Source organism: Rousettus aegyptiacus, unplaced genomic scaffold (assembly GCF_014176215.1).
Source record: "Rousettus aegyptiacus isolate mRouAeg1 unplaced genomic scaffold, mRouAeg1.p scaffold_m13_p_8, whole genome shotgun sequence".
Classification (NCBI taxonomy): Eukaryota; Metazoa; Chordata; class Mammalia; order Chiroptera; family Pteropodidae; genus Rousettus; species Rousettus aegyptiacus.
Genome location: NW_023416311.1, coordinates 20,541,786 through 20,565,806, shown reverse-complemented (window position 1 = coordinate 20,565,806; position 24,021 = coordinate 20,541,786). Strand labels below are relative to the sequence as shown.

The following is a 24,021-nucleotide window of genomic DNA, read 5'->3' as shown; positions in this document are numbered from 1 at the left end:
CTTGTTGAAAGTTTATTTCTAGGTATTTCATCTTTTTAGTTGCTATTGAATGGGGCTCCTCCATCTTATTTTCTAACTCCACTTCAACAATCTATTTACCTAGCTACAAAGTTACACTCTGAACTTTGCTCCATGTAAGAAATCCCAAACTCAGTGTCACGCTTTCCTGCCTAGAGTAGTCTCATGTCCTTATTCACATTCTGACCTCATCTAGACCTCCATTTCTTTGACTCTTTTGTCGTCTTTCCGTTTTCAGTCCTCTTCAGACCTTAGTTTACTTCTTGTCACTTCTTGGACTCTATTTCAATTCACTTAAATTAACTAACTGTCTTTCACAGTTTTCCTTGTTTAGTTTCAACAGTCGAACAGGCCTTCAACTGAGGGTCTACAAACTTCTTCCAATGCCGAATATAACAAGAGAAATGGCGTACCCATGGAAATGAGAAACCACATATCTATCAGGCTAAATCTTTGGGCCCTCAAAACTTCTCAGTAATCCCTTTACTACTCTTTGGTCAGATTCTATTGATCTTAGTATGCTATAGGAAGTGCTCCTCAAGTTCTCTACTTGACCTCCCAATTCCTTTACACCCAAGAGGGCTTTACCAAGGAAATAAAAATCACCATGTGTGAACTTCTCAAATCTTCCACAAACAAACTTATTTATGTACAAAATTACCCTAATCTCTTTCTCTCCAATTCCATTCCTATTTCTTCTAGAACCTTAACTCTTTTGTATCTATTTTCTATGTACCCTCTCTACTGACTCCTTCTCTTTGGCATTATAAGCAAGCTAAAATCATTCTTGCTTAGAACAATCCTCTTTGGACACCATCTTTTTATTTTAGTAAATATCCTCTTTATTGTCTCCCCTTCTCATTCTAGCTTCCTGTGAGAATACTGTACACTTACTAGTTCTATGTTTTTTTTATACCTCTGTTCACTCAACGATGTACAAATTGATTGTTCTAAACACTCCTCTGTCATTTCTTTTTTTACTACAATTAGTGACCTCTTTGTTGCAAAATCCATTGAATGCTTTCCAGGTCTCATTTTAGCTAGGAAGAGATTTTCAGATAAATAGACATCAGCAGATGTCAATATCAATGAGGGAGGCAATACCCCAGAGAGCACAACAGAATTAGGTCACTAAAGCCAGATCATTCTATCTTTGTCCTTCAATCAACAGAAATATTTTACACCATCCTCATAAGATTGTATCTCATAGGATAATGCAAAAATATAAGTAGTCTCCTTGGAGAAGACTGCTAGCCTGCTTGTCCCTGACAAGGTGGATGTGAAAATAATTACTTGTTCAAGCTGATCTACGAACCACGAACCTTGGGTATCTATATATAGATGCATAATGATGTCTGGAAATTTTCGTAAGTTAGTAATTATTTTCTCTAGTTGAGGGTCTGTGAGTAGGGACATATGAGAAACAGTGTGGATCCTACATATGGTGGCATATGTACCCACAGGAAAGAATAGCTCTGCTTTTTGCTGTAGATGCCTACTCAGGAAATTCACCTAAAAAGAGAGTTTTACATTTTCTTTCTTTAGTTTCCTACTTCCCAAGATCCAGGTATGGAGGTTCAGAGAAATAATTTTACCTACTGTTGTCAGGGAAAGTGCTATGGGTTCTTGATGAAATGCTTTAATTATTAGCCTCTATACATGGAATGGCCAGCACTGGTCAGGCTTTGCAAAATTCAGGGTCAGTGTGGCTGAAATAGGAACGAAGTTTTCTGCCTAAAATAACCTAGAGCACTAAAAAGCAAGGAGGAGAGCCAAGTCAAAATTAAATTGAAATTGAAAAAGCTGAAGTTCAAATGACACAAAGCCAAATCCAACTGATGAAACAAGGTACCAGAACAAGGCATCAGAGTGGAAAACTAGATAGAGATGGGGCAGGGTAGCTTGCTTAATGGACAAGAGTGGAAAACAGCATACATTTATCAGTCAACCATTTACTAATATAACCCAGGCAGAGCATTATTGGTAGAATGCCAATAACAGGGAACTAAGGAGAAGCTTTTTTTGTTGTTTTTTGGTTCTAGGTTTTTCTTTTTTTCTTTTTTTTGGTCAAGAAGGCTCATATTTAGTGGGATGTTTGAAGAACAGCATAAAATCAACAGATCCAGGTTTTGAAATACAGTACTTAATTAAATTAATAGCATAACATTCATAAACAAAAATATAATCTAAAATCTGGAAAAAGAATGTGGGTGAAATACTTAGACTAGAAATGTAGAAATGGGAAAATGACATAAAATGACTACTTAAAAGCACTGTACTAACTGCGGAATGGAACATCAAGTCCATAGGAATACATACCTGTAGAAGAATAAGGAGGGAGAGAAAGTAGTAAAGGAGCAGGTAAAGATACAGGAGAGAGGCTAGGAGAGGTAAGAACAGTGTGTATCACAAGCTAGGGTGGAAGAAAATTTCAAAAAAGTAAAGTCAACACAGTCAAATAGAAGATGAAGTGGTTTTTTAGACCAGATTTGACTGGAAGAAAGTTAGGGGTAATCTCCAAGAAAATAATTTTAGTAACGTTAAGTAGGGTAAGGGTCATAACGCAAAGGTAAATGAAAGAATAAAAACCAGGGCTATAAATTATGGACAAGTTTAAAGAATTTTCTAATAAAAGAAAAAAGAAGAAAAAAGGTAGGTAAAAATGGCAAAGGATTTTTGATATGGAAAAGATAAGGGTAAAAGGCATCAAATATATTGTGATGGAAGGAAATTTGACTGAGTTGTGAACATAATGCAATATACATATGATATATTATTGAATAGTACATTTGAAATTTATATAATTTTATTAACAAATGTCACCCCAATAATTTTAATTAAAAAATAAAAGATCAATAGGAAACTAATAAATAGTTAAAGAACAAAAACAAAAACAAAAGAGAATGTGTGAATAAAAAATAAAAGGAAAACACTATATAGAGATTTGCAACATCTAGGTATTTATGGATATTCAAACTAATACCTTCAAAAAAACTTTCATGTTGTGCAAATTTTTTAATAAGTATATATTATCTGTTTAATTAAAAAAAAAAAGAGGGCCATTTTCACTTTGGAAAAAAAACAAGTATTAACTGAAATTTTAAAGTCTTCAGTATTGTTTAGATCCTAGAGGGAGCTATGTGGAGCACACTGAGTTGAATATTTCAAAAGTGACTATTTCCTTTCACTCAGTAGCAAATACTTAAATGCTTGCTTCTCACCTGGATGAATGTCTAGTGGGCTGTCTCTTTCCATCATCCACTGCTCTTCTTGTTCCAACTGAGTGATCACCTTTGGCTTATAAAGTTGATGTCCTATTCATGGGAAAAATGTATCTCAGAAATTTATACTGGGAATGAAAATTTCTTTCAGGCTAATTTCCAAACTTTTTAGTCTTTAAGGACCTCTGGATTTGGAAAAAAAGAGGCTTCAGAGGCAGCAAAATAAAGGTACCCATACAACTCAACAAAGTAAAGACTTTTTACCTGCAGAGAAAGACCAGGAAACAGAGGTCTCTGTCTACAAAACTGATTAGCATTCTTCTGTCCTGGCCTGAACTATGTTCGCAAAGGCTAAGAAAGTTTTCACTACTTGAGAATATAAGAGTAGTCACCCCTTATCCATGATTTCACCTTCTGTGCTTTTAGTTTTTGATGGTCAACTGCAGTCTAAAAATATATTAAATGAAAAATTCCAGAAACAAGTAATTCATTAAGTTTTAAATTGTGGGCTGTTCTGAGTACTGTGATGAAATCTTGTGTCATCCTGCTTTGTCCTGCCTGGGACATGAATGATCCCTCTGTCCAGCTATGAACAGTGTAGATGTTCTGTGCCCATTAGTCATTTAGCTATCAGGTTATCAGTTCGACTGTTGGGGTATTGCACTGCTTGTGTTCAAGTAACCCTTATTAACTTAATAATGGCCCCAAAGCTCAAGAGTAGTGATGCTGGCAATTTAGATATGCCAAATAGAAGCCATAAGTGCTTCCTTTAAGTAAAAAGGTAAAAGTTCTCAACTTAATATGGAAAAAAAAATAATTATATCCTTAAGTTGCTTAGATTTATGGTAAGAACATATCTTTTATCTATGAAATTGTGAAAGAAAAAGAAGTTCATGCTTGTTTTTATGTCACACTTCAAATTGCAATAGTTATGGCTACAGTGTATGTTAAGTGCTTAGTTAATATGCAAAGGCATTAAAATTCTTCATAGGTACGTATGGACAGGAAAAAAAACAGTATATTTAGGGTTTAGCACTATTTATAGTTTCAGGCATCCCCTGGGAGTCTTGAAACATATCCCCCCACCCCTCCAAATAAAGGGGGCGAGGTAGTGTAAACCCAATAGAATGGTTTCCAGTTTGACAGGGACAGCATCCTTACCCAGTATGACCAGATTCCTGTAGTTTTCCAGCATTACATCTCGGTAGAGTTTCTTTTGAGCAGGGTACAGCTGGTCCCATTCCTCTCTGGTGAAGTCCACAGCCACATCCTGGAATGTCAGTGATTCCTGAAACATCAAATACATACCTGCTCAGCCAGAAACCATTTCTTACTGAAGACCTTAGGGGAAGGGACAAAAGTACAGCAGTAGACAAAGGTTAGGATGTCCAAGACTTGTGCTAAGAGGCTTAAGAAGGCTCTGAGTAATCAGGGTCAAAATTTTTGAAAAACAATTAGTGTCTATCCTTCTGTCATCTTTCATGACATATATAAAAACATGCATGAAATAATGCTTGCTTTTAAGTTTTTAAAAATCTGTCGTGAGACTCTCATATCATTTAAACAAAAAATAATACAGAAAAGATGTCAATGAAGAGGCGACATTTGAGAAAAGACTTGAAAAAACAGTACAAAAGTCCTAAGGCAATAGTGTTTGTGGCATGTTCAAGAAAGAAGAATGAGGCCAAGCTTGGCTAAAGTGGAGTGAGCAAGGAGTAGAAATAAATGATAAAGCCAGAAAAGTAACAGGTCCAGATTTTAGATTTTGTAGGACTGTTTAGACCATCATAAGGACGTTGGCTTTTACTGTGAGTGAAACGGGAGCCACACATTTTGAGCAGAGGAGTGACATGATCTGATTTACCATTACCTTGCCATTTCCTGGGTTACATTTTTTTGAAATCATCTTTTCTTCCTTTGACTTTACCCCTCTTGCTCTTTTCTGTTGTTTCCCAAAGTAAAGCTCTCAAAACCATCTATTTTTCTCCATCTTCTAGTTTTAAGCTATCGTTTTCTGTCATGTACAATACAGCAACAGCTTCCTAAGTGGTTTTCTCCCCTTTCCATTCTTGACTCTCACAAATTCACTTATTACATAGTATGCATCAGGGTGATTTTTAAGTGGAATTCAGTTACTTATGTTAGTATTCTACTTAAATTCCCTCAAAAGCTTTTCACTGCACTTAGAATAAAATCCAAATATTTCATGGCCACATGTGTGCTTCTCCAAGCTTACCTCTAATCACTCTCTCCCTCCCTCCATTTTAACCACAGTGGTGTTACTTTAACTTCTTGAACATATCCATGATGTTTAGTATATGCCTAAAATGCTCTTTTCCACATATGTTTTATAACATCTATATATCCTTAACATCTCACTTTAAATTTCATTTCCCCAGAGAGTTCTTCCCCGATTCTCTAATGTACATTCACAGCACCTTATTCTAATTTTGTATAATAAACATCTCAATTGGCAGTTTATTAGTATATTTGCTGAATGTCTCTCTCTGTTAGGTTGTAAGCAACTTAGCTTTAGGACCACATCTGTTTTGCTCACCAATGTATATTTGATGCCAAGCTTAACTTCTGGCACATAGTAGCTACTCAAAAAATATCTGTTGAATAAATGAATCATCTTCTTTCCTAACAGAGTAATTGGTTCTGAAAAATTAAAACAAACTCCTCTGGCTAGAATGCCAAGAAGCACATATGCCACATTCGTTCTTGATGTCTTTCTTTTTTATTCCTGTCTGTGAGGAGCCTTGAAATGAATCTATTCTTTGCAGACCAAAGATCCCAAAGCACTAATGTACCAAATAAATGCTCAGCTCAAGCTGACAGTCTCTTTATTGTCTTTGCTCTTGCTCAAGTTTTATTTCCGGTCTGCAATGGTTCTGTCTTCTCTAACCTCCAAACCCTACGTGATATCAGCACAAATTCAAACTCTACTCCTTCATGACCTCTTCCCTCAGCCTTCTAGTCTCAATCAGATTTCTCCCTTCTCTTGTCTTTGCTGTCTTTTGCATGCATAGTAGTATACAACTATTAATTGTGTGATGTAGGCTTTGAAAAACTTCCTCCAATGAGTGTATTTGCTAAGTAGACATAGTGATTATCTCATAGAACTAGGAATGATAGAAGTCCTCCTACCTGAAGCAACTGAGACTGGTATCTGGTATATTAAGCAAAGAATCTGGTTAAAGTGGAGAGCCACAAAAGATATATTAAACATTTTATTTTAATTTAAAATATATAAATTCTATTAATTGGTTCATCTTTTGATGTAAAGCAAGCCTTTTCTATGAGAATGATTTTAATGACTGAACACCCATACTCATAATGCATTAGTTTCTGTTTTATTAAAGTATAACGAGCAAATAACAGTTGGGAAATAATATAGCTGTAGAATCCTCTAAGATTTTTACGATTTTCCTTCAGTGTTTTACAGATTTGCTCACCCATAATTTGATAGAAATTTTTTTTAAAAAGTGACTGGTATTTACTAAGTCTTTCCAAAAGAGTCAACTAGTTTTCATAGAAATAATTAGTTTTCATATAAATAAACAAACATAGTTATACCTCATCAGTTTACATAATACGTATTCAAATTATAGAATTGTAACAATAGGCTTTAACAGGTTTTTGAAGATAAAAATTAACTTGTGGCAGTAGATTTCCTCAGGCATATTTAAAAATGCCATTAACTCAAAGTAGTCATAGGGCATGGGCATCATCAATTGTTTACAGAGAGAATGGCAAGTGTTGTTTAGATTCTGGAGCCGTTTAAGTGAAGAGTAATTAAAAGACAGTCTATGGCTTCTTTTGTTTCTTTTACATCTATTACAGACATGACTACATGATCTGGTAAAAATGATGGAGGAAAGAAGAGTTATAAAGGGGTGTATAAGGTGAATGGAGCAGGAGTCCCCAGACTGCAGACTGGTACCAGTCCCTGGACTGTTAGGAACCTGGCCTCACAATAGGAGGTGAGCAGCAGGCAAGCCAGCGAAGCTTCATCTGTATTTGCAGCTGCTCCCCATCAATAGCATCACCACCTCAGCTCCACCTCAGATCATCAGGCACTAGATTCTCATAGGAGCTCTGGTACCTGGTGCCAAACAGTTGAGGACTGCTGCTACAGAGATTACCATCTGTCACAAGAGTTTCAAGGGCTCTGGAGTTTTGGAGATTAGCACCTGAGAACTGAAAAATTAAAGTGCTCACATTCTGAGAACTATAATAGCATTTCAGAGGACAGTAAAATTGAATTTACCTGGGACCTGACTATCTGTGATTCATCATTCATTTCCTTCTCCTCCATGTTCCTCTCCTGGGAAAGTACAGCATTCTAAGAAGGCATAACTGGGAAAAGAGAAAAAAAGCATTTTGTTAATACAAGGCATTAAGGCTGAACCTAAATCTTGAAACTCTTGCTTTGTATTAGGATGGCAGACAGTTTTGAGAAAAGTAGTCTAAGACATAAGCTTTAAAGGTTGGATGATGTAATTGTGACATTCTCGTTCCTCTATTACATTGAAGAATTCAATGCAGGACTTTTCTCTTCTATGGTACAACTCCATTTATTGTGGTATATGGGAAGCTCAAGAGAGCTTAGTGGTTCTCAGCCCCTGCTTTACACTTGGGAAATTTAAAAAAGATGCCAATGTTCAGCTCCTATTCCCAGAGATTTGGATAAATCCAATTTTATCCCAGGTGGTCTGGGGTTTGCTTTGGCAACGACACTTTAAATTCTAAAGTCTCCACAAGATTCTAAGTGGGAGATGAAAATCACTGAGATGTGATATGTTGAGGGCCTATTCTTACTCTAAGAGGATAAATTTAGCCCCACACTCAAACTCCAGAGTTCTTCTCTTCTCTGCTCTCTTTAAGAGATTTCACTCTTTTCATTTTTCAGAATGTTTACCTTCATTATTGGGTACCTGGATTCAGTTCTCCACCAGGCTTTTTACACCTTTTGCAGTTCTTAAACTGTATGTCATCAAAGCTTTGTTTCCTTCTAGCAGGACCCTCAGGAAATATACCAGTACTGACAGCTTCAGTATCCTAGTCAGTCCATTAAAGCTAATTTTGTAGTGTCTTATGGGGAACAGTCACTCCCAAGTATTAAAGGTGCCTCATCTCTGATAAGAGTCTCAGAAGGCAATGGATATCCACAAGAATGATTTCTGCTTCCCAGGGGCAGCCAGCCACTCTCGGAATCTTGCCTTGTTCAAGGAGGCTATTGCCTTTTTTTTTTTTTTAACTCAAAGAACTCAATCCTTCATATACAGACTTCATTATGATATTCAAATCTGTCTTCTAGTAGGAATCTTGAGAGAGGGAATTTCAGGCTGAGCACCTGGAATGAGATGCACCAGAGCAAAAGAAATCTAGTTTCAGGCACCTATAGACCTATTGTCTGTAAAGAGACAAAATTATTCACTTATGAAGATAGAGCACAGTAGGATGTGGGATTCTTTAAAAGAATCAAAAAGCATTTTTAGAATTTCTCAGATTCACACATTAGAAAAAAACAGAGAAGTATAGATACACTAACTACAACAAACTTTACCCTCAATCCTTTCCTATCCTCTTTTTAAAACAGAAAACATGTGGTCCTTTCCTAGGGAAAGACTTTCACCAACACTACGAACAGACTAAAATGCTCTGATTTGCTAATAATTATGAAAGAATACATTCTAATGTTAAAAAAAGTTGGCCTGAAAAATTTCTCTCAAAAACTAGTGATGGAAATAGTGAAAACATTTCTGAGAAGCAATTTTTTTTAAAAAGAGAAAACTGCAGTTCTAGTGAAATGGCCCTTTTAGATAAGGAAGCCATTCACTGCCCAAGAGATGGCACAAATCTTAACAGTTTGTGACCAGTTCACTAAGAGGCAGACCTTTCAGGAGTAATTTAAAAGCACTTTAAGAAAAATCATTATTTCATCAATCAAAATCTCTAAAAAGGTTCTACTGTCTGAAGAGCCAGACAGAATCTGTGAGAATGCCTTGATATTTCAAACCAAATCATCTCAAAACCATTTATTCATAACAATGAAAACCACATTCACCAAGTTAGGCAAAATAGGGTTTTTCCTTCATATGTGAAAAACCAAGATTTTTTAATGGCATCTGATAAGACTAAGATTCCATAGAACACACCTTTGGAAATGTTGATTTAGGTCTCAGTTGCTTGGTTGAATGAAGGATTCTAAAATTGGAGATCACAGAACTAAGTAAAAGAAAGCTGGTTCTAAAGCCTAAGTCTCCTGATTGACAGTCCTTGGTTTCTTCTAGTATGCTCTAAAGTCCTTCTTAGTAGCTGTTCTCCACCATTTTTTTTTCTTTTTCTCTTTTTAAAAATCGGATTCCCTTTCTTCTCATAATTTCCCTTTTCATTCCTGTATTGAAAAGAATAACAACAAAAAAGAAAACCATTCCCAAACCCCAAACTGTATGTAATTTTTAATGCAACACATATATACACCTTTCCAGAGAAGCCTATGGGATTGTCACAGTCTTTTTCAAAAAAACCATGATGCTTGGAAAGTAACAAATTCCCTTGACTGCCTAAGGAATACTAGAATTATAATCAATTTAGATGACAAATGACTCTGAGCTTACCAGTTTTCCTTTTTACCCCAAGCTCTTCCAAAAAGCTGAGTGAAGTTTACTGACCATGTAGAAAACCCATGTAGTGGCTCTCAATCTGGGCTGTGCGTTAGACTCAGCCCAGATTTTAAAATATATAGATATAAATATATACATGTCCCAGGCTCCATCCAAGAGCCACTAAACCAGAGTCTGTTGAGATGAAGTCTGGCATCTACATACGTTTTTTTTCTAATGACCTACAAGTTATTTTGATGCAAGCAAGAATTCAAACAGCTACCAGCACTTTTCACTTCCTTTACTTCCTCAGTTCCAATGATTTTCACCATCGCTCTATTTCAGTCACCTACTTCTAGGGCCACAGGTCTTCCACTATCTTTTTTATCTTAGAAAACTCTAGACTATGAATTAGGAGACCTAGGTTCTAGACTTGATGGGGAAGAAACTAAAGTTAAGAGTAGCTTAATAGATGGGGGAAATAGAAGAAAGAAGGTTTATCAAAATGTGGTCTGTGGATCACTGAATCATATTTGTTGAAAGCAGATCCTAGACCTAATGATATAGCACTTCTGGGGTTATTATCAGCCCAGGAAATTTGCATTAAAAGGTTATTTCTTCCCTGGAATCACTCCATTCTCTACAGCCTCCTTATAGGCCTGAATCTAGCACTTATCTTCTCATTCCTATATCATCAACTTTATCTGTCATTTTAATGACTCCTTCCTATCATCGATTAAAATCATTTAATGTCTATCCCATATTAAAAACTTTCACTGGCTAAATGCTCCTTTGCAAGTACCATACTTTTTTTCAAGGCCACATTATTGACAGGATTGTCAATACTTGTCTCTACTCCCTCATTACCCACTTATTTTTTCAATCCTCTATAATCTTGCTTCTGTTATGTTGTCAGGACTCCACTGAAATATCTTCAGTCAGTAATATAAAAGACCCTTATATTGTTCCTGTGTCAGGCCTCATTATTTCTTAATTACCTAAATGCTGATAGTATCTGATATTGCTGACAGTTATATATTGCTTTACTTCCATGGTCTTTCTCAGTGAGCTATGCTCTAATCCTTTTTCCCCCGCCTACCATGTATATATTGTTCTCAAATCTACTCATTCCCTCCACAGTTGACAGGATCTTTAAAAGATAAAAACCATACCTAAAAAGAAGAGTTCACTATCTCAAATGCCAGTGCAGAGAAGCAATCTGTCAAGCATCACAAATGAATAAGTTAGCTCAGAAAGAAAATAAAAGTCTCTAGAAACCAAACTATAAACATAAAGGGCTATGATTTAAAAAAGAGGATTTTAGATGGAAGTTTTGAAAAAACTCAATGAGATACAAGAAAACTCAGAAAGGCAGTTCAGTGAAGTAAGGAATAAAATAAATGAACAAAAATATACTTTACCATAGAGACTGAAACTATAGGAAAAAACATAAATTCTGGAGCTGAAGAAGTCAATAAATGAGATGAATAATGATTTCAAGAGCATGACAAACAAAGAAGACCAGATGGAAGAGAGAATTAGTGAACTCTACGGAATTTAAAAATGACTCAGGTAGAAGAAAAAACCGAGTTAAAAAAATGAAAGAACAAACAAAAGTCCTGGGCGAGATGGCTCAAGGGTGAATTTTACCAAACATTCAAAGAAGAATTAAAACCTATTCTTCTCAAACTATTCCAAAAAATTCAAGAGCATGGAAGATTCCCAACTTCATATTATGACATAATTACCCTGATAATTACTCTGATTCTAAGACCAAAGACATTATAAAAAAAATGTTTCAAGGCTAATACCTCTAGTAAAAGTCCTCGACAAAATATTAGCAGACTGAATCAGTAATACATTAAAAAGATCATACCATGATCAAGTGGGATTTGTTCCTGGGATACAAGTGTGGTTCAATATTTGCAAGTTAATTAATGTGATATACCACATATAAAATGAAAGTTAAAAATAATATGACCACAACAATAGATGCAGATATAGTATTTGACAAAATCTAGCATCTATTTATGATAAAAAAAAAAAACTCAGCAAAGTGGGAATAGAGGGAACAAACCTCAACATAATAAAAGCCATTTATGACAAACGTACAGCTAATATCATACTCAACAGGGAAAAGCTAAAAGTATTTTCCTTATGATCAGGAACAAGACTAGGATGTCCACTTTCACCAGTTTTATTCAACAGAGTATTGGAAATCCTAGCAAGAGCAATCAGGCAAGAAAAAGAAATAAAAAGCACCCAAGGCTAGTTTCTGGTCAATATGATGGAGCAGGTAAATGCTGTGCTCACCTCCTCCCATGACCACATGAAAATTACAACTAAACTACAGAACAACATCACTGAGAATCACCTAGTCTAGCTGAACAGAAGTGCTAAAATTAAGGACATACAGAAGAAGCCACATCAAGACTGGTAGGATGGGCAGATGTGTGGAATACGCTGGTCCCACACCCATGTATGATGGGTAAAAATTGAGAAGAATATCACAGTTGCAGAGACCCCTGAGGAGTGAGGGGTCACAGCCTCATGCCAGGCTGCCCAGTATGGGGTTCCAGTGCCAGGGAGAGGAGTCTCCATAACTCCTGGCTGTGAACACCAGCAAAGATTATGGCTGAGTGAGACGGAGGGCTGATAAAGTCCTAGGCCTTCTTCTGAAAGGTCCCATGCACAAGCTTACTTGCTGATGGACTCACTCATTCTGAGTTCCAGCTGTGGCAGCAGCTGGAACGGTGCCAGGGAAATACAGGAAGAAATGGAATTGTCTGGCTTCAGTGTGAGAAATGGAGAGGCAGCTTTCCCCCGGACAAAAGTGCTGGCAGAAGCCACTGTTATATTGTTGAGAACCCCCACCCCTCCTGCAGCACAGGCAGGCATCATATTTGAGATTCAATTATTCTAGCTAATACCATTCATTCTGCCCTAGTGATTCTCTGACACCTCACTCTACCCAACTAGCAGGCCAACCTGAGCTACTTCCAGTAGTATTTTTTTTAAAAAAGTGGCTTGTTTTGGCTCGTGCTTTAGATTTTCATAAAATCTCTCAAAAATAAGTAGCATCTGGCCTCAGTATGCCCTGTACCTCTTTATATCTTGTTAAGCAGACTCAAATGGAGCATTAGTTGCAGCAGGCCTCAGTTACAGCTTAGCTTCTCCCAAACACCTCCAAGGCCAGTAGAAGTAGCAACTATTGGCAGATAATGTTGTAGCTCATAGCAAGTGGCCCTGGACAGGGCACAGGCAGTGGCTGACCTTGGCCTGCACCAGAGAAGCTCTTATGAGGCCTCAGAATAACATTCAGTGACCAGCTTAAGACCACACCACAGCAACACCCAATCACCCCCACAAATGACACATCCAGGGGCAGACTCAGCAGGCACCAGAGCACCATTAAAGTGAAAACTGCTCCATAGGGTCAGCCCTTACACAACAACTCCTCCACTGTAATCATGGTCAGTCCTCACAACCTATGAGCCAGAGAGTCAACACCTACCACTGATGTGCCAACAGCAATCAAGACTCTACTATGACTTGAAGCTACATACAACCTACCCAAGGGACACACCTGAAGCAACTGGCACAGGTGACCAGGGAGACTGCACTACTGAGTCCCACAGGAAACCTAAAACTTAAAGCCACTCTACCAAGACTGGGAAATATAGCAGACCTACCTAATAATTGAAACAAACACAGAGAGTCAGCAAAAATGAGGAGACAAAGAAACATGTTCAGAATGACAGAACAGAACAAAACTCAAAAAAAAAAAAAAGAACTAAACAAAATGGAGACAAGAAATCTACCAGACACAGAATTCAAAACACTGGTTATAAGATGCTCAATGACCTCTTCAACAAAGAGCTAGGAAACACAAAAATGGAGATAGAAGACATAAAAAGAACCATTCAGATATGAAGAATACAATAACTGAAATGAAGAATGCATTAGAGGGAAGCAACAGATTAGATGAAGCAGAGGATAAACTCAGCAACTTGAAAGATAAGGTAGCAGAAAACACCAATCAATCGAGACAGAAAAAAGAAAATATGATAGCTTAAGAGGCCTCTGGCACAAGAGTATCAACTTTCGCATCATAGAGATACCACGATGAGAAGGGACAAAGCAAGGGACTGAAAATCTAGTTGAAGAAAAAAATGATAGGAAACTTCCCCTAACCTGGTGAAGGAAACAGACATTCAAGTCCAGGAAACACAGAGAGTACCAAAGAAGATGAACCCAAAGAGGACCACACCATGACACGTCATAATTAAAATGCCAAAGGTTGAAGACAAAAAGAGAATCTTAAAAGTAGCAAGAGAAAAGCAAATAGTTATCTGTAAGGAAACTCACAGACTGTCAGCTGATTTCTCAACAGAAACTTTGCAGGCCAGAAGGGCTTAGAACAAAATATTCAAAGTGATGAAAAGCAAAAACTTACAACTAAGATTACTCTACTCATCAACACTATCATTCAGAATCGAAGGACAGATAAAGAGCTTCCCAGACAAGAAGAAGCTAAAGGAGCTCCTCACCATTAAGCCAATATTACAGAAAATCTTGCAGGGACTTCTTTAAGAAGCAGAAAAAAGGAAAAAAGATAAAAATGTAAATATGAAAGGGGAAAACTACATAGCTAGAAATAATTACATTAAATGTAAATGGTTAAGTGCTCCAATCAAAAAACATAAGTGGCTGAACAGATAAGGAAACAAGACACTGCATATGCTGCCAATTAAGTGACTTACTTTAGATCAAAAGACACACACAGACTGAAAGAAATGTAAAAAGATATTTCATGAAAATGGAAACAAACAAAAAACTGGGGTAGCAATGCTCAAATCAGGCAAAATAGACTTTAAAACAAAGGCTATCACAAGAAAGAAAAAGGACCCTGTAATTACACTTCTGGGTATTTATCTGAAGAAATCCAAAACACTAATTCTATAAAGGAGATGCTAATGTTCACTGCAGCATTATTTATAGTAGCCAAAAGACAGTAACAACCTAAATGTCCATTAATAGATGGTTGGATAAAGAAGATTTGTACATATATGCAATAGATACTACTCAGCCATAAAAAAGAATGAAATCTTACCATTTGTGACAACATGGATAGACCTAAGAGTACTATACTAAGTAAAATAAATGAAACATAGAAAAACAAATACCATATGATTTCACTTATATGTGATATCTAGAAAAAAAACTTAATAAACAAAATAGAAACAGACTTAGATACAAAAGAACAAACTGATAGTTGACAGATGGGAGGGGGTTTGAGGAGCTGGGAGAAAAAGGTGAAGAGATTAACAAGTACAAGTTGATAGATACAAAATAGTCATAGGCATGAAAAATTCAACATAGGGAATACAGTCAATAATGTAACAACTATGTATGGTACAAGGCGGACAGGGTAGTAGACTTGTGGTAGGAATCACTTCACAAGTTATATAAATGTCAAAGTACTAACTGTATACCTAAAACTATATAACATTGAATGTCAACTGTAATTGAAAAAATTAAAATTAAAAAAGAAACCCCTAAAAACGATAATAAACTGAATATCTAAAACAACAAAAAACACCCAAACTGCACACCAGCATGTCTGAGCATGGGATCTGCACAGAAGAACTACGATAGGTCAGAACCCAAAGAGTTGGGCAGTTGACTGGGAAAAATAAAGAAGCTGCCTCTCGCAGCTGCTGGAGCTCCTTGCAGGAGCAGGGGAAGGAGTGAAGGTGCGGTGACTTCCCTGAACAACCCTGCCTGGAATAAAGAGAGACATTTATAAAATAAATCTTCTTTCTGAAAAAACAACAGAATATACTTCCATTAATGCCCAGGCGGAGATATAGTCCATTAAACGTCACGAACAACCAAGGTGACAAGGCCTCTCAGAAAGAAAGAAAAAAATTTCCAGAAAATAAGCTTACAAACATAGAAATATATGACTTAAATGACAGAGAATTCAGGATGGTATTTCTGAAAAAAACTCAATGAGATCCAAAATGAGTCATATCAACAATTTCAGGAATTGAAAAAACACCTAGATGAACAGAGCAAAAAAACTGAAACCTTCCAGAAGAACAGAATAGATCTTCTGGAGATACACACACACACACACACACACACACACACACACACACACACACACACATACACACACTGCAAGACTTGAAAAATGAAATAACAAGCTAGGGAAATAGAGTTGACCAAATGGAAGAAAGGACCAGTGATACTGAAGACAGAAACCTAGAAATAAATCAGAAGAAAGAAGAGAGAAACCGAAGAATGAAAAATAATGAAAGAGAAATACAAGAACTAGCTGACACCAGTAGGAGAGGAAACATAAGAATAATGGGCATTATCGAAGGCGAGGAAAAGGAGCAGGGACTAGAAAGCATTTCAAGACAAATAGTGGATGAGAATTTCCCAAATCTAAGGAATAAGCTGGAACTTGGAATTCAAGAACACAACAGAACACCCAATTACATCAATCAAAAAGGTCTTCGCCAAGACACTTTGTATAATGTTATCAAAATCAACGACAAAGATAGAATTCTCAGGTAGCAAGAAGAAAACAGTAACATATAAAGGAAAACCCATTAAATTATCATTGGACTTCTCAGTGCAGACCTTATAAGCCAGAAAGAATCTGCCAACAAGGTAAAGAAACAACCATCCAAATGGGAAAATATATTTGCAAGCAACACTTCTGATATGGGCCTAACATCCAAAATTTACAAAGAACTCATACAACTCAATAACACCAAAATACAAATGATCTGATCAAAAAATGGGTAGAGGACCTGACCAGACACTTCTCCCCAGAGGACATACAAATGGCCAACAAATATGAAAAGAGGCTCAACATTGCTAGCTATTAGGGAAATGAAAATCAAAACCACAATGAGATACCATCTCACACCTGTTAGAATGGCTATAATCAAAAGGACGAGTAATAACAATTGTTGGAGAAGATGTGGAGAAATAGGATTCCCCTGGTGGGACTGTAAGTTGGTACGGCCATTATGGAAAGTGGTATGGAGGTTCCACAGAAAACTAAGAATTGATCTACCATATGATCTAGCAATCCTTCTACTGGGTATTTACCCCAAAGACTTCAAAACTCATATCCAAAATGATATTAGCACACTTACGTTCATAGCAGCATTATTCACTGTGGCCAGGACATGGAAGCAACCAAAGTGCCCTGCGATAGATGATTGGCTAAAGAAGGTGTGGTACATATATACAATGGAATATAACTCAGCCACAGGCAGAGATGAAATACTGCTATTTGCGACAACATGGATGGACCTTGAGATAATCATGCTAAGTGAATAAGCCAGACAGAAAAAGTTGAAAATCACATTCACTTATATGTAGGATACAAACCTAAAAGCAACAAACAGAGACTCAGGGACATGGACAATGGACTAGTGATTACTAGAGAGTAGGGGGTGGGAGTGGAAGGGAGAAGTAGTTGGGTTAAAGGGAGATAAATATAGGGGGATGGAGTAAGGTGAAGTGGGTAAAGGGGTCAAATATATGGTAGCTGAAGGAAATCACACAATAGAATATACAGATGTCAAATCATAATATACATCTGAAAATTATATAATTGCATTAACCAATGTTACTCCAAGTAACTTAATAAGAAAATTTAGAAACATTAATAAGAGAAAAAATTTGCAAGTCAGGTAGGGTGGAGAATACTGTACCCTACTAGGAGAGAGAAGAATGAAAGAGTGAAACATTCAAAATAGTAAAAGTGTGAAACCACCAGCCATGAATAAAAATCCAGCGAAGTTATTCTTATATATAAAGGAGGGATACTTTTCCAGACAAACAGAAGCTAAGGCAATTTACCACTGCACGACCTGCAGTATAAAAAATGTTGAAAGAAACAAAAAAAAGTTTAAGAAATTTGAGTATGATTACAAACTGACAATGGCAGGAAATTTTACCTCTATTTTGGAATAGTATATTAAATACTTAATTACAACATAAAAGTAAATGAAGGAAAAGCATTTAATAAAAGTATAATTTATGCAATTTAGAACTGAATGCACAGCATAAAAAGGAATAATTTATTACAATAAAAAACATAGTAAGGGAGAGGGAAAGGCCTGAACTTGCGCAGGTGGATGAAGATAAGATGCAATCAACAGAAAAAGGTGTACTGTATATGGGGAACACTTTTTTACATAAATCTGATGGTAACCACAAAAGAAAAATCTAGAGTTGAGACATGTAACATAAAAAAAGAGGTAGCAGAGGGAAAAAAAATCGTAGAAAACTAGAAAACTAAAATAGCAGTCAGAAACACAAAGGAAAAGAAACAATGAAGGTACAGAGCACAAAAAAATGGCTGTACATCAATAATTACCCTAAATGTAAATGGACAGACATCACCAATCAAAAGGCAAAGTGTAGCAGGATGGATAAGAGAAAAAAAAAAAGGCAAGAGACCCAACTATATGTTGCCTTCAGGAGACCCATCCTGCTACAAAGACAATCACGGGCTCAAAGTAAAGGGGTGGAAGATGATACTTCAAGCAAATGGCATCCAGATTAAGGCAGATGTAGCCAAATTTTAGCAGATAAAAAGATTTCAAGGTAAAAAAGGTAACAAGAGTGAAAGATGAACATTTTATAATGATAAAGGGAATAATTCATCAAAAAGATATAATATTTATTAATATATAAGCATCCAATCTGGGAACACCAAAACATGTAAAGCAACTACTAACAGAACAAAAGGGATAAACTGGCAAAAAACAATTATAGTAAGGAACCCAAATACCTAACTGACAGTAAAGGACAGAGCATCTAGAAAGTCAATAATGTGTCATTTATCAACATAAAATATAATTTCTGCAATTTGGAACTGAATGCATAGCATAAAAAGGAATATATGTTCTGTCATGTGTGATAAATGACACATTAGACCAAATGAGCATGATCAGTATTTATAGAGCTCTCCATGCTCAAATGACAGAACATATATTTTTTTCCCCATGTGCACAAGGAACGCTCTCAAGGACAGACCATAAATTGGGGCACAAAACTTGTCTCAATAAATTTAAGAACAATGAATTTATACCAAGCATATTTTCTAACCACAACAGTAAGAAACTAAATCAACTAAAGGAAGAAAGCTGGAAAAACCACAAATATGTGAGAATTAAACACCATGCTACTGAACAAACTATTGGGTAAAAGAAATAAAAGAATTCAAAAAACATAAGGGACAAATGAAAATGACACTACCAAATAGTTGGGATGCAGCTAGATTGGTAATATGAGGGAATTTTATAAAATTACAGGCCTACTTCATGAAACAAGAAAAATCATGAATAAACAATCTAACATTACACCTTAGAGAACTAGAAGAACATGTGAAGACCAAAGTAAATAGGAGAGGAAAAAATAAAAATCCATGAGGAATGTAAAAAAAAAAAATGGCATAGATGATAGAGCCTCTGTTCATCCTCTTGAGACCAAATCAAAATTGTGACAGAAACAAGGAGCAAAGAGCAAGGAAAGTCGCCTGGGGTCTAGATGAACAAACTCTATGACTAGGGAGAGAAATAAGAAATCACCCTGCAATAGGATGATGTGAGGGCGAGGATGTGAGGCTGCCTAGTCCTGAGGGGCCGAGTGGGACAGAGGCAGCAGCAGCTGGCAGCTGCAGACACATCTGAAAGGGACACTGTCTGTAAGTAGATTTTTGTGGTGACGGACCTACTTACTCTGAGGACCAGTGCTGGGTCAGCTGCTCTGGGGGCACTGAGTTGTTGGAGTGGGGGCCGGAGGAGAGGCTTGCTCTGTACAGAAGTGCTGGCAGTATCCATTGTTCCTCTGTTGAGCCTTTCCCCCTCCCAGTGTGCAGACTCTGTGCTGCCATGGCTGGGACATCATCAAATTGGACAACAGAGGTCACTTAGCCCAGAGGACTTCCTGAAACTCCACCTCCCCCAACTCATGGCCTCACCCAAGCCACATCCAACTGTATACTTGGCGAGTCTGGTGCCCCTTGATGAGCAGAGCCTAGACTCACACTGGTGGCAGATGACTGCAGTTTTTAGTGTGGCCTCTTGAGGCAACTATAAGCACAGCATCTGTGGATTGCATGCTGAATCTTAACAGGCGGCCCTAGTGGGGTACAGGCTCAGGCTAAATTTGGTCTGTGACTGAACTCCTCTAAGGACTGTGCCACTGCACACCTACTACATAAAGCCTCACTAAAAAGACCAAGAGACTTAAGAGTTTTGCTTAGTAGATAAAAGCAGACACAGAAAGGCAACCGAAATAGGAAGACAAAGAAGCAGAAACCATATGAAAAGAACAGAACACAGATCTAGGAAAAACGGAGTTAAGCAATCTCATGGATGCAGAGTTCAAAACACTGGTTATAAAGATGCTCAATGAACTTAGGCAAAGTGCAGATGAATTCAGTGAGGACTTTAACAAAGAGACAAAACCCATAAAAATGGAAATGGAAATTATAAAAGGAAACAGTCAAAAATGAAGAACACATTATCTGAGATGAAAAGTATATTAAATGGAATAAACAGAATGAATAAAAAAGAGGATCAAATGACCTAAATAGAGGATGGGGAAGCCAAGGCTGCAATAATAATTTAAGGAGCCTATGGGACACAATTAAATGTAAAAATATCCATGTTATAGGGGTACCTGAAGGTAAACAAGGCAAAACTTCCCTAACCTGGTAAAAGAAATAGACATACAAGCTCAGAGGATCCCAAAAAACAGGAACCCAAAGAGACCCACACCAAGACACATTATAACTAAAATATAAAAAGAGAATCTTAAAAGTAGTAAGAGCAGAACCCATAAGACTGGCACTTGATTTTTCAAAAGAAACTATGCAGAACAGAAGGGCTTGGCACAAAATATTCAAAGTGATGAAAACCCATGATCTACAACAAAGAATACTTTATCCACCAAAGCTATTATTTAGGGTTGAAGGACAGATAAAGAGCTTTCCAGACAAAAATAAGCTAAAGGAATTCATCACCACCGAGCCAGTATTACAGGATATGTTGGAGCGACTTCTTTAAGAAGGAAAAAACATATATGAAAAACAGGAATAAAGAATGATAACAACTACATTCCTATCAACAAGTACCTCAAATGGAAAAGAATTAAGTGTTCCAACCAAAAGATAGAATGGCTGAATGAATAAGAAAACAAGACCCCTACATGTGCTGCCTACAAGAGACTCACTTCCGATTAAAAGAAACACACAGACTAAAAGGAAGGGGATGGAAAAAGATATTGCCTTGATCGACCTGGAAGGTATTGCACTGAATGAAATGGGTCGGATAGAGAAAGACAAATATTGCATGATTTCACGTGCATGTGGAATCTGAAGAACAAAATAACAACAACAACAACAAAAGCAGAAAGAAACTCATAGATAGAATATTTTGAGGGCTACTAGATGGGAGGGGGTTAGGGTGGATGGCAAAAAAAAAAAAGGCAAAGGGATTTTGAGGTACAAATGGATGATATGATAGTTGCAGAATAGACATGGAGATGTAGAGTGTAGCTTGGGGAAGATGGTTGATAATGTTGCAATAATATGTAAGAGGAAAGAAGGGTACTAGATTTAGTGGGGTGATCACTTTGTGAGTTACGTGGCTGTCTGATCACTATGCTATACAACTGAAACTGGTATATTATTGTATGCCAACCATAATTGAAAAAAAAAACAAAACCTCATTGAATTGTACAATGTAAATAAAAGCAACTAATTGTCTATTATGTTTCAATAAAGCTGAAAAAAATCAGAGAGGAAATAAATGAAACAGAACAAAAAGATAACAGAAAAATTAATGACAGAGAGCCAATTTTTGAAAAGATAAACAAAACTGACAAACCTCTGGCTAAATTCGCAAAGGAAAAAAAAAGACTCATATAAAATCAGAAATGAAAGAGGTTACAAAAGGCACCACAGATACAAAGGATTATACAAGAACACAATGAAAGGCTATAGCCACTAAATTTGATAACCTGGAAGAAATGGAAAAATTCTTAGGAATATGTATCCTTCCTGTACTGAACCATGAAGATAAGAAAAGCCTAAATATGGCGGTAAGTAGTAAGGACATTGAAGCAGTAATCAAAAACCTCCTCAAAACAAAAGTCCAGGACAAGATGACATCACTGGTAAATTCTACCAAACCTTGAAAGAAGGTTTAACAATCCTCCTTGAACTTTCTCAAGAAATTGAAGAAGAGGCAATACTTCCTCTTCTTATGAGGCCAACATTACCCTGACACCAGAGAACAAATAAAATACAACAATACATTAACAGGATAATACATCACAATCAAGTTGTGTCCATCCAGGGATGCAAACTAATCAAAGTGGTACATCACATTAACAATAAAAGAAAAATCATATGATTATATCAAAATATGCAGAAAAAGCATTTGACAAGTTCGACATTTATTTATAGTTAAAACACTCATTAAAATGGGTATAGAAGGTAAGTACCTCAACATAATAAAGACCATGTATCACAAACCCTAAGCTAATATCATACTCAATGGTAAAAAACGGAAAGCTTTTCTTATGATATCAGGAACAAAACAAGGATGCCCATTCTTACCATGGTTGTTCAACTTAGCATTGGAAGACAAAGACAGAGCAATCAGGAAAGAGAAATAAAGAAAAAAATATCAATATTGGGAATGAAAGAAAGCTGTCATTATTTCTAGATGACATAATTCTCCATATATAAAATGCTAAAGACTTCAATAAGAGTATTAGAAATGATAAGCAAACTTAATAAAGTTGCAAGATATAAAATCAATATACAAAAATCTGTTATGTTCCTACACACTAACAATAAATCAGGGAATAAATGGAGAAAATAATTCCATTTACAGTTGCAACAAAAAAAGATAAAATATCTAGGAGTAAACTAAACATAGGAAGTGAAGGACTTGCACACTGAAAACATCAAGACATTGAAAGAAATTGAAGAAGAACCACACCCCAATAGAAAGACATTCTGAGTTCCTGGATTGAAAGAATTGATCTTGGTAAATGGCCATATTACCTAAAGCAATATACAGATTTAATGTAATCCCATCAAAATCCCAACGGTATTTTCAGAGAAATAAAACAAACAATCCTCGAATTTGTATAAAACTACAAAAGACCCAAATAGACAAAGCAACTTTGAGGGGGAAAAAAAAAAAGAACAAAGCCAAAGGCCTCACACTCCGTAACTTCAAATAATACTACAAAGAGACACTAATCAAAACAGTATATATTGGCAGAAAAACAGACACACAGACCAATGGAACAAAATTGAGAGCCCAGAAATTAACCCACATGTATAAGGGAAACTACCTTTCAACAAAAGAACTAAAAACATATAATGGAGAAAGGAAAGCCTCTTCAATAAATACTACTGGCAAAAAATGGAAAGCCACACATAAAAGAATGAAACTAGACTGCTAGATGACACCATTCACAAACAATTAACTCGAAATGGATTGAAGACTTGAATGTAAGACCTAAAAAAATAAAATACATAGAAGAAAACATAGGTAGTAAACTTATGGACCTTGGTCTCAGAGGTTTTATTGTGAACTTGACCCCAAAGGCAAGGGAAGAAAAACAAAAATAAATGAATTGGAATATATCAAACTAAAAAGCTTCTGCACAGCAAAAGGAACTGTCAACAAGGTGAACAGACAACCATCCAAATGGGAGAAAATATTTGCAAACACTACCTCTGATAAGGGGCTAATATCCAAAATATATAGACTTCTCAACAAGAAAACAAACAAGCCAAGCCAATTAAAAAATAGGCAGAGGAACTGAAAGCTTTCTCCCAAAGAGATATACAAATGGCCAACGGACATAGGAAAAGAAGCTGAACTTCACTAGCTATTAGGGAAATTCAAATCAAAACCACTATAAGATACCACCTCACACCTGTCAGAAAACAAGAAATAACAAACACTGAAGAGATTGTGTTGAAAATGGAACCCTCATATACTGCTGATGAAATGTAAATTGGTATAGTCACTATAGAAAACTGTATAGAGGTTCCCTAGAACATTAAAAATAGAGCAAACACATGACCTAGCAATCCTTCTCCT

The 24,021-nt window shown here is 36.4% G+C and overlaps 1 protein-coding gene across 8 annotated transcripts in view; it reads right to left on the bottom strand.

Annotated features, from left to right (window-relative positions):
- ZNF713 (zinc finger protein 713) overlaps positions 1–24,021 on the bottom strand; it is a 106,093-nt gene that overhangs the window by 71,321 nt on the left and 10,751 nt on the right. For 6 of the 8 annotated variants that reach the window (XM_036226310.1, XM_036226314.1, XM_016138556.2 and 3 more), the window contains exons 2-4: positions 7,513–7,601; positions 4,401–4,527; positions 3,240–3,332 (exon numbers count right to left, since the gene is read on the bottom strand). In XM_036226310.1, the coding sequence (XP_036082203.1) occupies positions 3,240–3,332; positions 4,401–4,527; positions 7,513–7,560 (268 nt within the window). In that variant the 5' untranslated portion in view covers positions 7,561–7,601. Of the gene's footprint in view, positions 1–3,239; positions 3,333–4,400; positions 4,581–7,512; positions 7,602–9,403; positions 9,453–24,021 lie in introns of all 8 variants that reach the window. The other 2 variants (XM_016138558.2, XM_036226309.1) reach the window with 2 other exon arrangements.